The sequence below is a fragment of the Eriocheir sinensis genome, chromosome 2, assembly GCF_024679095.1.
Source record: "Eriocheir sinensis breed Jianghai 21 chromosome 2, ASM2467909v1, whole genome shotgun sequence".
NCBI classification, from domain to species: domain Eukaryota; kingdom Metazoa; phylum Arthropoda; class Malacostraca; order Decapoda; family Varunidae; genus Eriocheir; species Eriocheir sinensis.
In genome coordinates, this window is record NC_066510.1 from 3,518,674 (window position 1) to 3,531,848 (window position 13,175).

Consider the following 13,175-nt stretch of genomic DNA (forward strand, 5'->3'; position numbering starts at 1 on the left):
CCAACGTTGTCCATGGCGCGGTGAATGCTGGTCCCACACGCTAACCACTCAGCCACTGCCTACCCAGCTGCTGCCAACCTCAAAAGAGTGGCCTTTGGGGTTATTGGGAGGCTTAGGCTTGTGCTGGGCAGGCTTGGTGACCTTGGTCTTGGCACCGTCATAAGCCATGGTGGGCTTGGCGGGGGTGTTGGTTGTGGCTGTGGTTGGGGGAAGCATTGACGTACTAGTGGTGGTTGAGGTGGCTGAGGGGGGCAGCAGCAAAAGTGGCAGTGGCATCATCATGGCTTGTGCCACCGCAGCCGTATCTTCTTGAGGTTGTGGACACAGCCGCCAACCAGCCCGGGACTCGAGCTCTCCTCTGGCTCAGCAGCAGCAACCACCTGAAGGGGACAGGTTCTCTGCATGTGGTGGTAGCTGTGGTGGTGGCTCCTGTGGTGTGCCAGTGGCTGGCTGAGAGGACAGGAGGCAGGACTACTGCTGCGTGCCAGGTTGTCCATCAAAGCCATGGGGCTCTCCATCAGGGTGATGGTGGTGGCTGCTGTGGAGTGCAGCAGGATGGGCTTTGACACTCCTTTAATCCTTTAATCCAGAATGCAGGGGATCACACACCCTCAGGATTATTGAATTTCCTGATTACCAGGAGGGTACCTCAAAACATTGATAAAGCACCATGCCAATACAGAAACACTGCCAGTGGACCTCAACACTCGAGAGGATGCAGCCGCCACTGCTGCCTGCCCCGCCACACAGCCAGGGCAGGCAGCCACTCCCTCGCCACAGAACACTAAGATATACAGTGGAATCCTAGTTCACGAATTTAATTTGTTCCAGAAGGCCGTTCGTCACCCAAAATATTTGTACACCGAAGCTATTTTCCCCATAGAAATCAATGTATAATGGATTAATCCGTTCCTGGACCCCAGATGATTGTTTATTTAAACTTTTACAACAGTACCGTACTATGTGTAGAAGTTCATAATACAAAACCAATGGAAATCAATAAATCTAACACACAAAAGATAAATACAATACCAAGCAGATAAAATATAGATGAAAACTTAATTTAATTTTACCGCACCTGAATGGAGGAGAGTTGACGGCATAAGTGGAAGGTGGTGAGGAAGGGAAAGGGGAGAGATGCTATTGTTAGGAAGGGGAGTCCACGCCAAACTGAGTTGCAAGATCAGAGACACCAACACCATTTCTATGTTTGGCAATGATTTCTTTCTTTGCCTCTGCATATCATGATTTGGTTATTTTCTTTTCACTTTGCTGCTGTCATTATCCTCCTTTGGCCCCATGATGTCTTATATAATAATTTATGAAAAAAAAAAAAAAAAAAAAAAAAGCCATAAAATTCAAGAAAAGGCACAGTGAATTCGAGTAGAGATGTGTATTGAGCAAAAACTACACAGCAACTGACACTCTCCCGCTGATACTCATGGCTTGTCCCCTCCGATGTTGCGTGTTCGTTGCTCGAGACACCGTTTGTTACCCGAGACATTTATTGTGTTTGGAAAGTTTGCTCGTGAACTGATTTGTTCGTGATGAGAGGCGTTCGTGACCCAAGGTTCCACTGTATACACACATAACGTATTTCCCGCCATATAAGATGCACTGGAGTATAAGACGCACATATAATTTGGCAAGATATATTTAGAAAAAAAAAAAAAAAAAAAAAAAAAAAAAAAAATTCCCTGAACTTAATGTAGTATGTGCAGTATTACATATCATATGACTATGATACCGTATGTTGCTTTGTGCCCTTCTCTGTGTTCAAAGTGATCCACTGTTGGTTGAAGAGTTACAGTGCTCTTACCCTGAGCAACTGTGACTTAGAAACGGTAAGCAAAAGGGTTGGTTGGTAGATTCACTCACTGCACAGTGTGCAAGCAGTAACTTTCGCCGAGCTACTGAGGGAACTCATCACACGGGGATGCTACATTCAATGGGCAATCTTGACTTGACTTTCAGGGACCATATACCTGCTTTCAAGTAGAAGTAGATGTTGATTAATTTCTTTTAATCATATTATGTTTTACTATAGTTATTTTTACAGTGAGAAACAAAAATGCGTTTACAGTAAAACACTTAAGTCATCCACGGATATCCATTTTTTTTTTAACATGTATCACAGAAAACGTCAGCTGACCGGGACTCTGCACAGCAGAAATACCTCCAGATTAATCCAGCCAAGTCCGCCCCATGATCGCCAAACAGTCATGTCAGGCAGCACCCTGCTCCACCAATATTGTTCCTGAGTAAAAGACGCTTTAACCATCACCGCCAAGGTACCCAGCACACTGGTGACTGGTGCGCCGCGGTGGTGTTGTCTCGTGTGTTGTGTGTTGTATTTCGTGTTCACGTTGCACCAGACGTGGCGCATCTTCTTCTTATGACCTGTACGGTTTTATTGCTTCACGTTTCCTCCTCTTTTCTGCTTATTCACAATTTCCCTCTCTATTGCATCACACTATTCATTATTTAAATCAAACAAAATTTGTACCTTATGCGTATACTGCACAGGGGTAACTTTTTTGGGCATTTTGAGTGAAAAAAATTGCGTGTTACATGCCACAAAATACGGTATACAATTGTCCCTCAAATAGTACGGTTTCCAACAGTACGGTTTCGGTTTTATACGGATCGTCATGGAAGAATTTTTTTAGGATTTTTAAATTTCCCGCTCGTCACACCAAACAGGCATGGCGTGAGTGGCAACACTGTTTTGCCAAAACACCTGCTGAAAGCACCCCAAATCATTCGAGAAAGGTGTTCACCTTGCAGAAGAATTCAGATTTAGGAGAAGTTACGTTGCAGTAGGGAGAGCATACCATGTGCATGAGAGCAGTGTTCACCGTATCTATCACAGTGTAAAAGAAATTTTTGCCGCAGTAACTGCCACTCCTCCAAGAGTGCTGCAAGAGTGGAGATAAAGGCCGTCCTTTTACTAAGCCTCGTCGTTGCTATGGTAACAGAGTCTCACTCACAGCAAAATGGCGTACGCTGATCTTCCTGGTGACGTTTAACATGCATTACTAGCTGTCCTGGCTGACGAACTCCTTACAACAGAAAATGTAAAGGAAGCTGCAGTGGTTATGGTGGCACAGAGGTGAAATGCAATGGAAACACTTATATGTGTTTGTTTGGGCCGCCATGTTTGGTGATGACGTCATCACAGCACGAAGGCACTCCACCTCTCAAAGCCGGGAGCCAGTGGATGTGCTGAGTTGGCAACTCATGCTGCCGTGTCACACATTTGAGAGCACTCGGGACGTTCCGAGAGTCTCAATTCCCTCTCTCAAACGCAGCCCAGAAGTGTTTCTAGGGGGGGCACGTTGGTTTCATACCAATAACAATAACCCTTAGGCCAACCAAAACCTAACCATCGGCATATAAGACGCTGGGTGATTTTTCAAATCTTATTACAGTACCCTCTCAAGTTTCGCGCTCGCTTTCTTCCGAAGGTATAGCGTTAAACTCGAGGATCGCGAAACTCGTGTAGATTTTTTTTTTTTTTACATGTGGGCTATGGCGCCGGTAGACTATCAATCTGGGCCTGATGGTCGGCCCCGAGCCTGTCATGGCGCAGGCAACTGTTTATAGTGGCGCCATTATAATTGGCTCATGCTGCCCCCCAGGGCTCAATATTTTCCTCCTTTACTCCCTTGTTGTCTCAAAATACATACCTTGGAAAAAGGAAGAAAACAGGAAGAGAGAACAGGTCGTTTTAAAGTCACATATGAAGCCTTACGATTGGCTGAGCTTTGAAAACACGCTTGTGATTCGCTGGGAGTCCGATGACGTCATCGCCGGCGCTCACCCTGTCAGCGGCCTCACTGCCTTAAGGCGGTGTCACACTGGCCGTTTTCCACTAACTGTTGTTGCTACTGGCAACGCCCGTACGCCCATCCGGGAGCAAGTTGTCAGTTGTCCGTAAGCTGGTGTCACACTGGGCCTTTTTCTTCCCACCGCGTTGGCGGCAGCTTGGACAACCGGCATGACCACAACCACATAAACACGTGGATCGAGTAACAACAAAGACACACACACACACACACACACACACACACACCAGACTCATCATGAACCATGGCAGATGTTTCTCACAAACAAAAATGGCTTCACCATTTCCTAGCGTGTGTTAGAACTTATTTGGTGAGTGGTTCATACAAACCAAACATACCCAATAAAAAAGAGAGAAGTGTTAAAGACGACTGCTCTCTTCTTGCCAAGAGCTAGGTTTGGTTCATGTGAGCCACTCACCAAATATGTTCTAACACGCTCAAGAAATGGTGAAGTCATTTCTGTTTGTCAGAAACATCTGCAATGATTCCTAATGAGTCTGGTGTGTGCATGTGTGTGTGTGTGTGTGTGTGTGTGTGTGTGTATTTACCTAGTTGTAGTTTTACAGGGCCTGGGCTTTACGCTCGTCTGGTCCCGTCTCCACGTCTACATTTATCCAGCTTTTCCTTAACCCGTGGCCTTCAGCTATGGGAAAGCCAAGAAGTGGCCGAGAAACAACAAAATTACACTGCATTTTGAGACTAAGAATAGAGCATGGAATATACATCAGAGTACTCCTCTCATAACCATAAAGCCGTTAAAAATATTTAATTTTATTCGAACTCCGTTGTTTTTGGGTGGTGACGTGTGGCATCTAGCCGAAAGTCACTTGTTGTCTACTATAGAAAATTTGACAAGTGATTACTGTGTGGATAGCTAATTCAGTCTGCCATGACCTTACAGCACCACTTATAACAAAAAAGCCCACATCAAAATCACTCACCCACCACAATGACCCAGGGCATTCATGTTGGGTTGCACTATGCCACCACCGCCTACAATTAGCTTGAATTAGGCGTTTTATGGCGAGCCCTTTTTAGGGTCCACCGTACCACAGCCACGACTTGTGAAAGCCCTGAAAAGGGCCTGCCGACGTTTTTGGGTTAAAGCTTTGCACACTTCTCACCAATACTACATCCTCACTTAGTCTGTTCCAGACCTTTACATTTCTTTGCGGGAAGCTATATTTCTTTATGTCTCTCAAACATCTTCCCTTCCTCAATTTTTTACTATGTCCTTTTGTGTTCCTAGTGGTAATTTCTTCTTTTAGTAGTAACTCCTCGTTGTCTACTTCTTCCATTTTGCTCAATAATTTATAGATTTGTATTAGGTCTCCCCTTTCGTTCTAGTGTTGCTAATTCCATTTCCTTTAGTCTTTCCTCATATGTCAATCCCTCCAGTTCTGAAACCATTTTTGTTGCCATCCTTTGTATTCTTTCTAGTTTCTTTATGTGTTTCTTCTTATGGGGAGACCACACTGCCTCCGCATATTCCAACTTTGGTCTGATCATAGTGTAATTAATTCTTTCATCATATCCTTATCCATGTAGTGAAATGCTATTCCTATAAATCTCACCATGTTATACGTATCACCGAATAGTGTGTATGCGTGTGTATTTACCTAGTTGTGACATACGGGAAAAGAGCTAGGCTCGCGCTGTCTCATCTCCATATCCTCTCTTATTCAACTTTTCCTTAAAATCATGAATGTTTCTTGCACAAACCACCTCCTCCTCCAGTCCATTCCATAGCTCAATGCTTCTGTAGTGTGTGTGTGTGTTTGTTGTTATTCGATCCATGTGTTTATGTGGTTGAGTCAAGATGGGTGGGTTGGCCGTGCATGCGCAGTGGTGACAATGAGAACTGGCATGGAGGAACCACAGGCATGCCACACCCACAACTGTTTCTTCCTTCCATTTAACTGCAGCAACAAGTCCATAACTTGGGTAATGGCAGCACAAGCCGCGACAGCCCTTACTTTAGCAGACGACGCCATGTTGATACAGGGCAAGTGCTTTGTTTATGTTGTGGATGTGGATACAGGCAACCGAACTTGGCCATGTGTGACACACACCCGGAAAAGTTGGAGTTGCCGGTTGCTCTAGCTGGCGCCAACTCGGTGGGAAGAAAAAAGCCCTGTGTGACACCAGCTTATGAATAACTGTGAACTTGCTCCTGGTTGGGCGTACGGGCATTGCCTGTAGCCCCAATGGTTGGACAAAAACGCAGTAAAGCCGCTGATAGGGTGAGCATCGGCAATGACGTCATCGGACTCCCAGCGAATCACAAGCGTGTTTTCAGAACTGTCAGCCAACTGTAAAGCAGCCACCTTCAACTGCGGCTTCAAAATAACCCGTTCTCTCTTCCAGTCCCCACCCCCCTCTCTCTCTCTCTCTCTCTCTTGCCATAGCCACAATGTTTGGAGGAAAATGTCCAGTGTGATACTACCTTTAAAGGTAGCATGCGTGACGCCGATGGTATATAGATGTGACCCGTACATGTCAAAGCAGCGCGAAAGTCAGGATGGTAAGAATTAAGAACTAACCGCAAAACTCGAGAGGGTACTGTATTTTTTAAAAAGTGCATCTTATATGGCGGGAAATATGGTACTTATAGTTGATGTTAACTGGACATAGTGCCGTAAAATGTCTTAAAATGACCTTTGCAATGAGGAGGTGAGGGCAAGGAGGTGGCAGAGAGGCAAGGAGGGCGACAGTGATTGTAAACAAAGAAAAAATGAGGTGCACCATGCGATCCCACAGTGCAGTTCCAAATGTTATTGTTTATTCTACGATTTCCTTGCTTGCTTTTTTTGTCTGACTGACTGGAGTGTTGATGTGGTGTCGGAGTTGAGGTGAGCCAGTGGGGTGGTGACGATGCTTGTAAACAAAGAAGAGTATGAGCTACACTGTGCACCTTCAACAGTGTCCTTTCAAATGTTATTGTCTACTTCACATTCTCATCACTCGTTTCTGTCTTTTTGTTTTGTTTTGTTTTGTTTCGCTGACTGGAGTGTCGGCCAGCGTTGCCAAATTATCATATCGCATTGCATTTTCATAGGTTCTGACTGAAAAATAGAGCAAAAACAAATAAACAAACATCAATTAATAAGAGTTTTAATGCGAACTTTAATTTCCTATCATTATTTGTGTAGATACGAAAGTTTGAGGCTTAACCCAGCCACTGTGATTGGCATGGATTTGGCCTTCACTGGTAGCCTGGTGACATATACTCCCAGGTCTTTCTCTGGCTCTGTGGTGGATAGTGGAGTGTTTCCCATGTGGTATTAGTGTGCTGGATATCTCCTCCCAAGGTGCATGACTTTACATTTTTCTTCATTGAATTGTAGCAACCACTTTTTGTTCAATTCCTGTAGCTTGGTGATGTCTTCTTGTAGGAAATTCACAGTCAAGGGGCTAAAAATGATAAATGCAATGTGGTGAGCAGGATAATCTGGCAACGCTGGTGTTGGCACAGGTGCAGAATTACATAGTTCAGTGCACTACTTTTGTCTATTTTTAAGTATTTTTCAAGTTTTTCCCGCCCAATTTGCTTTGATTATACTTAAAAAAGCTAAGACATAACCCTTGGCCAAAATTCCGGACCACTGGGATTTACAGACTATTGGATGCCAGACTATCGGACTTTTCCTGTGTTTGGGAGGAGCCGTCAAACTTTGTAACCATGAATCTTGATCCCTTGAAACTCAGCGCACCACTGTACTCCATCGAGTGGCTTATGCCCATAGCTGGGCACGATAACATAAAACCTTATTCCCGATAACTGATGATGAAAAACCTTAACGGCGATAACCGATATTCGTTAACTAGAGACACAAATATAGGCGATAACCGATAACCGATACCCGATATAAATCCACAATTCCGATACTAGCTAGCAATAATTCCGATAGGCGAAAACGATACTATATTGATATTTCAGATAGAACAACATTGATGAATTCAAATTTTCATGATCTGTATTTTAGGAAACTTACAAAACCTTAAAACCACACGTTGACACGTACCTATGGACGGTAATACTAGAAATGCCTGAACCGGTGTTGTGTTATTTGGCGTCCCCACCGTCAAAAATTGTTTACAAACACTGGTCTCTTGACGGGTGCATGCTCAGACCAGCAGCGTGACCTGTACAGTCTCACAAAGCTTTTAAACCGTAATTAAGAGTTGCTGGAAGGCTGAATCAGACATATAGTACCACTACCACCATCCTCGCTGTTTCTAGAACGACACTCTGTACACTGTTGTATTTATATGTACAGAGTGTACGTTGTTCTAGAAACAGCGAGGATGGTGGTACTGTATGTTTGAATCAGCTTTCCAGCAACTCTTAATGTGTTAAAAAAGCATTGTGAGACTGTACAGGTCTACACTTAATGGTCTGAGCATGCGTAGTTCACGAGAGACCAGTGTTTATAAACAAAAGCGCCAGCTTTTGACGATGGGACACCAAATAACACAACACCAGGTGCCTTCAGTATCATGGCATGGTCACAAACGAATATGGAATATCAAATTTGAGGCAGTGAATAATCATTTTTGGGGCAAAGTTAAATGATTTTTCTCTGATACATTGATTTTTGAGTAGCATAAAAAAATAACCTAGTGTTTTAATTTTCATGATCTAAGTATGAAATCTCATCACCGAAGATATTTCATACCCCGAAGTTTTTTCATACAACACCGGGCCAGGCATGCGCAGTAGGGAGGAGACAACGTTTTTTTTTCTGAGAGGCGGAAAAATATAGCGATTATCGCTGGTTTGGTTACAAAAGTAACGAAGATACCGATATATATTTAAATAAGTAGCGGATGGCTGATAACCTGATTTTGTTATCAGCGATAACTTATCGCGATAACGCCCAGTTATGCTTATGCCTATATCAGCAGATGTCTATCTGATTGCTGGCAATCATCATCATCATCATTTTCATCGACGCCTGCTCCTAGGAGCTCCCACCAGGGGATGGCCACGGCACAAGAGCTTCCAACTTTCTCTATCCAGACACTCCCTCCTTGCCTGCTCAAAGTTTCTCAAGGATCTTTCCCCCCTCTCCCCAACGTACTCTTGCACCCTATCCCTCCATTTCACTGGAGGTCGTCCTCTAGCATTCCCTCCCTCTATCTCACTCACATACACCCTTCTGGTCATTTTACTCTCCTCCATTTGCTCCATGTGGCCAAACCACTTTTAAGTCTGTCGCTTCACTTCTTCCACCACTCCACACTTCTTCCCTTCACTCACGTGACACATTCCAAAACGCTCGTACACACTTTCATTACTCATTCCATCCATTCTACTCACACCACAAGCACTCCTCAAATACAGGTAACTCTCGATTTACGCAAGTTTGTTTTAAGTTTTTAAAATAACGCGGGGTCCAAAATCAACATAAATGTTTAATTTACACGTTTTTTCCACTTATACGCGATATTTTATGGAGTGGCCACCAGATGTCTCATGCTACCGGACTCACACAGCGCCGCGGCCACACAGCTGAGCTCAGTTCTTCCCGCGCGCCATTTGAACAACAATACAGTACCCACGCTGCCATGCTACTCAACAATAGGGGTGGACATGTACCAGTACCAGTACTGGTACTAACGGTACCAGCTACACGATACGGTACCGGTACCAGACTGCTCGGCACTGGTACCAATACTAGCCAGTCGCTCATGGTGTCCCTCATTCTTCTTCCTCACACTAGTGAGGCTGAGACTGAGTGCATGAGTGGATATCTCGGTGATATGAATATTCTCTCTCTCTCCCTCTCTCTCTCTCTCTCTCTCTCCACTGAATGAAGTGAATATTTATTTTTCGATAGAAACCTACCTCTTATTTGATTTACATTTACATTGTCCTCTTCAAGGACACAATACTCGCGTAAATCGAGAGTTACCTGTAACTCATTTCCACTGCCTGCACTCTAGACCTCTGACTTTCATTCCAGGCCCACATTTCACTTGCATATGTGAAGGTTGGTACTATTATTGTATTTCTCAAATCCCTCTTTGCCTCCATGCTCACACTTCTGCCATTCATGATTCGTCCCAAAGACCCTACCACCCTTCTTCCTTGCAATGCCCTTTCTCTTATCTCTCCCTCCATACCACCATGCTTACACATAACTGATCCAAGGTACGTAAACTCATTGACCTCCTCCATTTCTTCACCATTCAAAATTATTTTGCATTCTTTTTCACATTCAATTCCCACTCTATATGGGCAAACAAAATCTACAACCTTACTTCTACTTCGCTGCCAACCACCCTCACTTATTCCCCTTCCTCCATCACAGTGGCGCAAGTGGGGAAAAGACATGCCCTTTACTTCTGTCCGACTATCCCAAACAGTACAGTACCTCTCTGCCGTGGGTGCAACATATATACAAAATATATGTTCATGCTGCCCATCAGCCCCTTTGTTACTGACTGCACGCCGCCCCAGCACACCAACACACTTCCCCCCACCAACTTTTCTGCCTGCTCTGCCCAATTTCATGGAGGCAGTTTATATTTATCTCAAAACCCTCATTTAGTGGTTTATACTATTTTTTTGCATGCTCATGATAGATTTTGGCCATGAGATGTGTTTTAAGTGAAATATAAATTATTCCCTGTGCAGAGAAACTGTGTGATGATGTGAAAAAATAGCACCTCCTTGTTCAACAGCTGGGTAAACACTACAACTTGTGTCCACCCATTTGTCCTTGAATCATGCACGTTGTCATGGCTGTGATGCCAGTAATTATAATTTCATATGTATATTTGGATATAATACACGTCTCTATACACAAAAAATGATTAGAAAATAATCAATAGTACAAAACAAGTTGTGATATGTACAAAAACAGAACAACATCAGGTCAATTATAACTTAAGAGGCATTGCCATGCCATTATTTTTTTAGATAACTGATGGTCAACTGCCAGTCCATCAACTTGTCGATAACAGACACGAAAATCACATAAACTGGCAGAATATAGTCCTGTGTGTGTCAGTGTAGCAGTGAATTACGAGAGTAACTCATCTGTTTAGCAGCCAAAACTTTTCATGAATTAAAATTGGTGTTCGCTGGTAAGGAAGGGGATAAATGCCTGGCAAAAATAAATAACAAATATAAGTTGCTAGGTCCACCAGGAAGAACCTTACTCTTCAGATGATTCAACATAAAAATAAATAAATTATTCTCTGTGAAAGATTCAAATTCTTTTGTCAAATTAACTCTGATTTACAATAAAGCCTACAGCTCTTTAACATTAGGTATAGATGCATATTTTCTACTTCTGTTAACAGACAAACATATGAGTAACAAATTACCAAATATTCCAGAACTGGCAAGTTTCCCAAGTCATCAGGGAGAGATGAGAAATTATTATGGTCAAGCTGCAAGGACCGTAAGTCTGGGAGAATATAGGCACCTGCTGGCAACTCCTGCAGCTTGTTGTGGCTGAGGTTGAGTCTCTGGAGGCAGGTCAGCTCCCCAAGGGTTGAGGGCAAGGTGCTGAGGAGGTTATCTGAAAGCTGCACCATGACATTAGTGGTTAGACTTATCTTAAATACATGAGTCAACTTCAATCCTATTTCATAAGGAAATATTGTATATATCTATGTGAAAATTTGATTTTATTTATGAACATTATAAGGTCAGGTTTAAGGGGCTACCTTGTACATGAATGTTACTTTTCTGGGGTTTAATTTACTCAACAATCAAAGATACCATTGCTCTGGAGGTTGAAATTTGTATGATTATATACAGTACACATAAATAATTAAGTTAATACAAAAGATACACATGTTTGCATCATCTGATTAAACATTTTCTCTCCATAATCTACAAAACATTAAATGAGTGATGGTCTCTGCACTACTAATTGGCCTGTCAGTCTTGTGGAAACTGGTTCCCACCACCTCCCTGCCTCCCTTCTGCCAGGCCAAACAGGCACATGACATATTCAGCTAAGAGACGGTACGGGCCGTGGCTGACACGACACCCCTGAACTGAAGTAACAAACATGCCAGACATCAACCACAAATGGGAGAGCTACCACGACACGATTAACAACGTCTACCACACCTTCTTCCCTGTCCATCTATCTGATGTCCCATGGATCAGCCTCACCATCAGGAGGCTTCCTTCCCAGAGGAACAGGGCTCCCCACATTCACCCTGCCCGGTACAGATGGCTCAGGAACAAAATCATTGGGGAATTTGAAGCTGCCAGAGTGAACTATTCTACAGAGAAAATACACCATCTTAACCCGGTAGCAGCGACGGGCCAAATTTGTGGCTTTACTGTGTAGCAGCGACGGGCCAAATTTGTGCCATGATTTAAACCCCCCAAAATAGATGATACATAAACTGATCACAAATGCTTTGATATATATTATGAAATGGTTTGTGTGAGGGTGATTTTTTCGCATTTTTATCACTTAGAGGAACCTTTAACCCTTTCCTTGCGCGCGGTGCGGACGCGACTATCCCCTCAGGCGCAGTCAGGCAGCCCAATGGGGGGTCTCTTTTAACCTCTGTATCTCAAAAACTATTCATCACAGCTAAAACCCAAAAACACCATTGGAAAGAGGAGGTCTAGAGCTATAGGAGTCGGTTATGTATGCCTCTCTTGCGAACGTACACGCACGTTCAGGGAGTGTTGAATGTTAACACTTACGTCGGTGCGTGCGGGATGATCAGCCATATTGAGGGAACTGCGGACATCTCTCCTTCAGATTCTAGCAAGGAAGTATTGCCAACTGCAATATTTACAACTATTTGGTCAAAGAATCAGTCAGGTGATAGGTGAAGCTATGCAAAAATGCCACTATATTGGGCAAGAACATCCACCAGTTACTCGTCCGTAGATTTGCCGCGTTGGGGTGATATGATTTGCTACCAAATTTAGTGCAGAACCCACTCAATTGGCAATCCTGTGTTGTGAGAATTAGTGTTGGAACACTCTCATACGCGGGAGATTTGAGTGCGGGTGGAGCTCGCAGGGAGTGTTTAGCACCACAAGCAAATACGCCTAACGCTTGCTGCGAGCGTTTAGCAATGAAAGGGTTGAGAAACATGATCCCCGCTGCTACTGGGTTAAACAGGCCAGCAACAGACAGTGGAGTCACATGGTCAGATCTCTCTGTAGACTCAGCAAACACTAATCCTCCTTTCCCCATACCTCACATTTATCTTCTGATTAACCCGTCCACTGCGATTGGTACGGATTTGGCTTTCACTGTTAGCCTGGTAACATATGCTCCTGGTTCTTTCTCTGCCTCTGTGGTGGATAGTGGAGTTTCCCATGTGGTATTG

General features: G+C 43.7%; 1 protein-coding gene across 5 annotated transcripts in view; it reads right to left on the reverse strand.

The window, feature by feature from the left end:
• LOC126998572 (leucine-rich repeat-containing protein 40-like) overlaps positions 1-13,175 on the reverse strand; it is a 98,490-nt gene that overhangs the window by 36,958 nt on the left and 48,357 nt on the right. For all 5 annotated transcript variants that reach the window (XM_050860403.1, XM_050860393.1, XM_050860386.1 and 2 more), the window contains one exon: positions 11,187-11,390. In XM_050860403.1, coding sequence (XP_050716360.1) covers positions 11,187-11,390 — 204 coding nt within the window. The remainder of the gene's footprint in view (positions 1-11,186; positions 11,391-13,175) is intronic.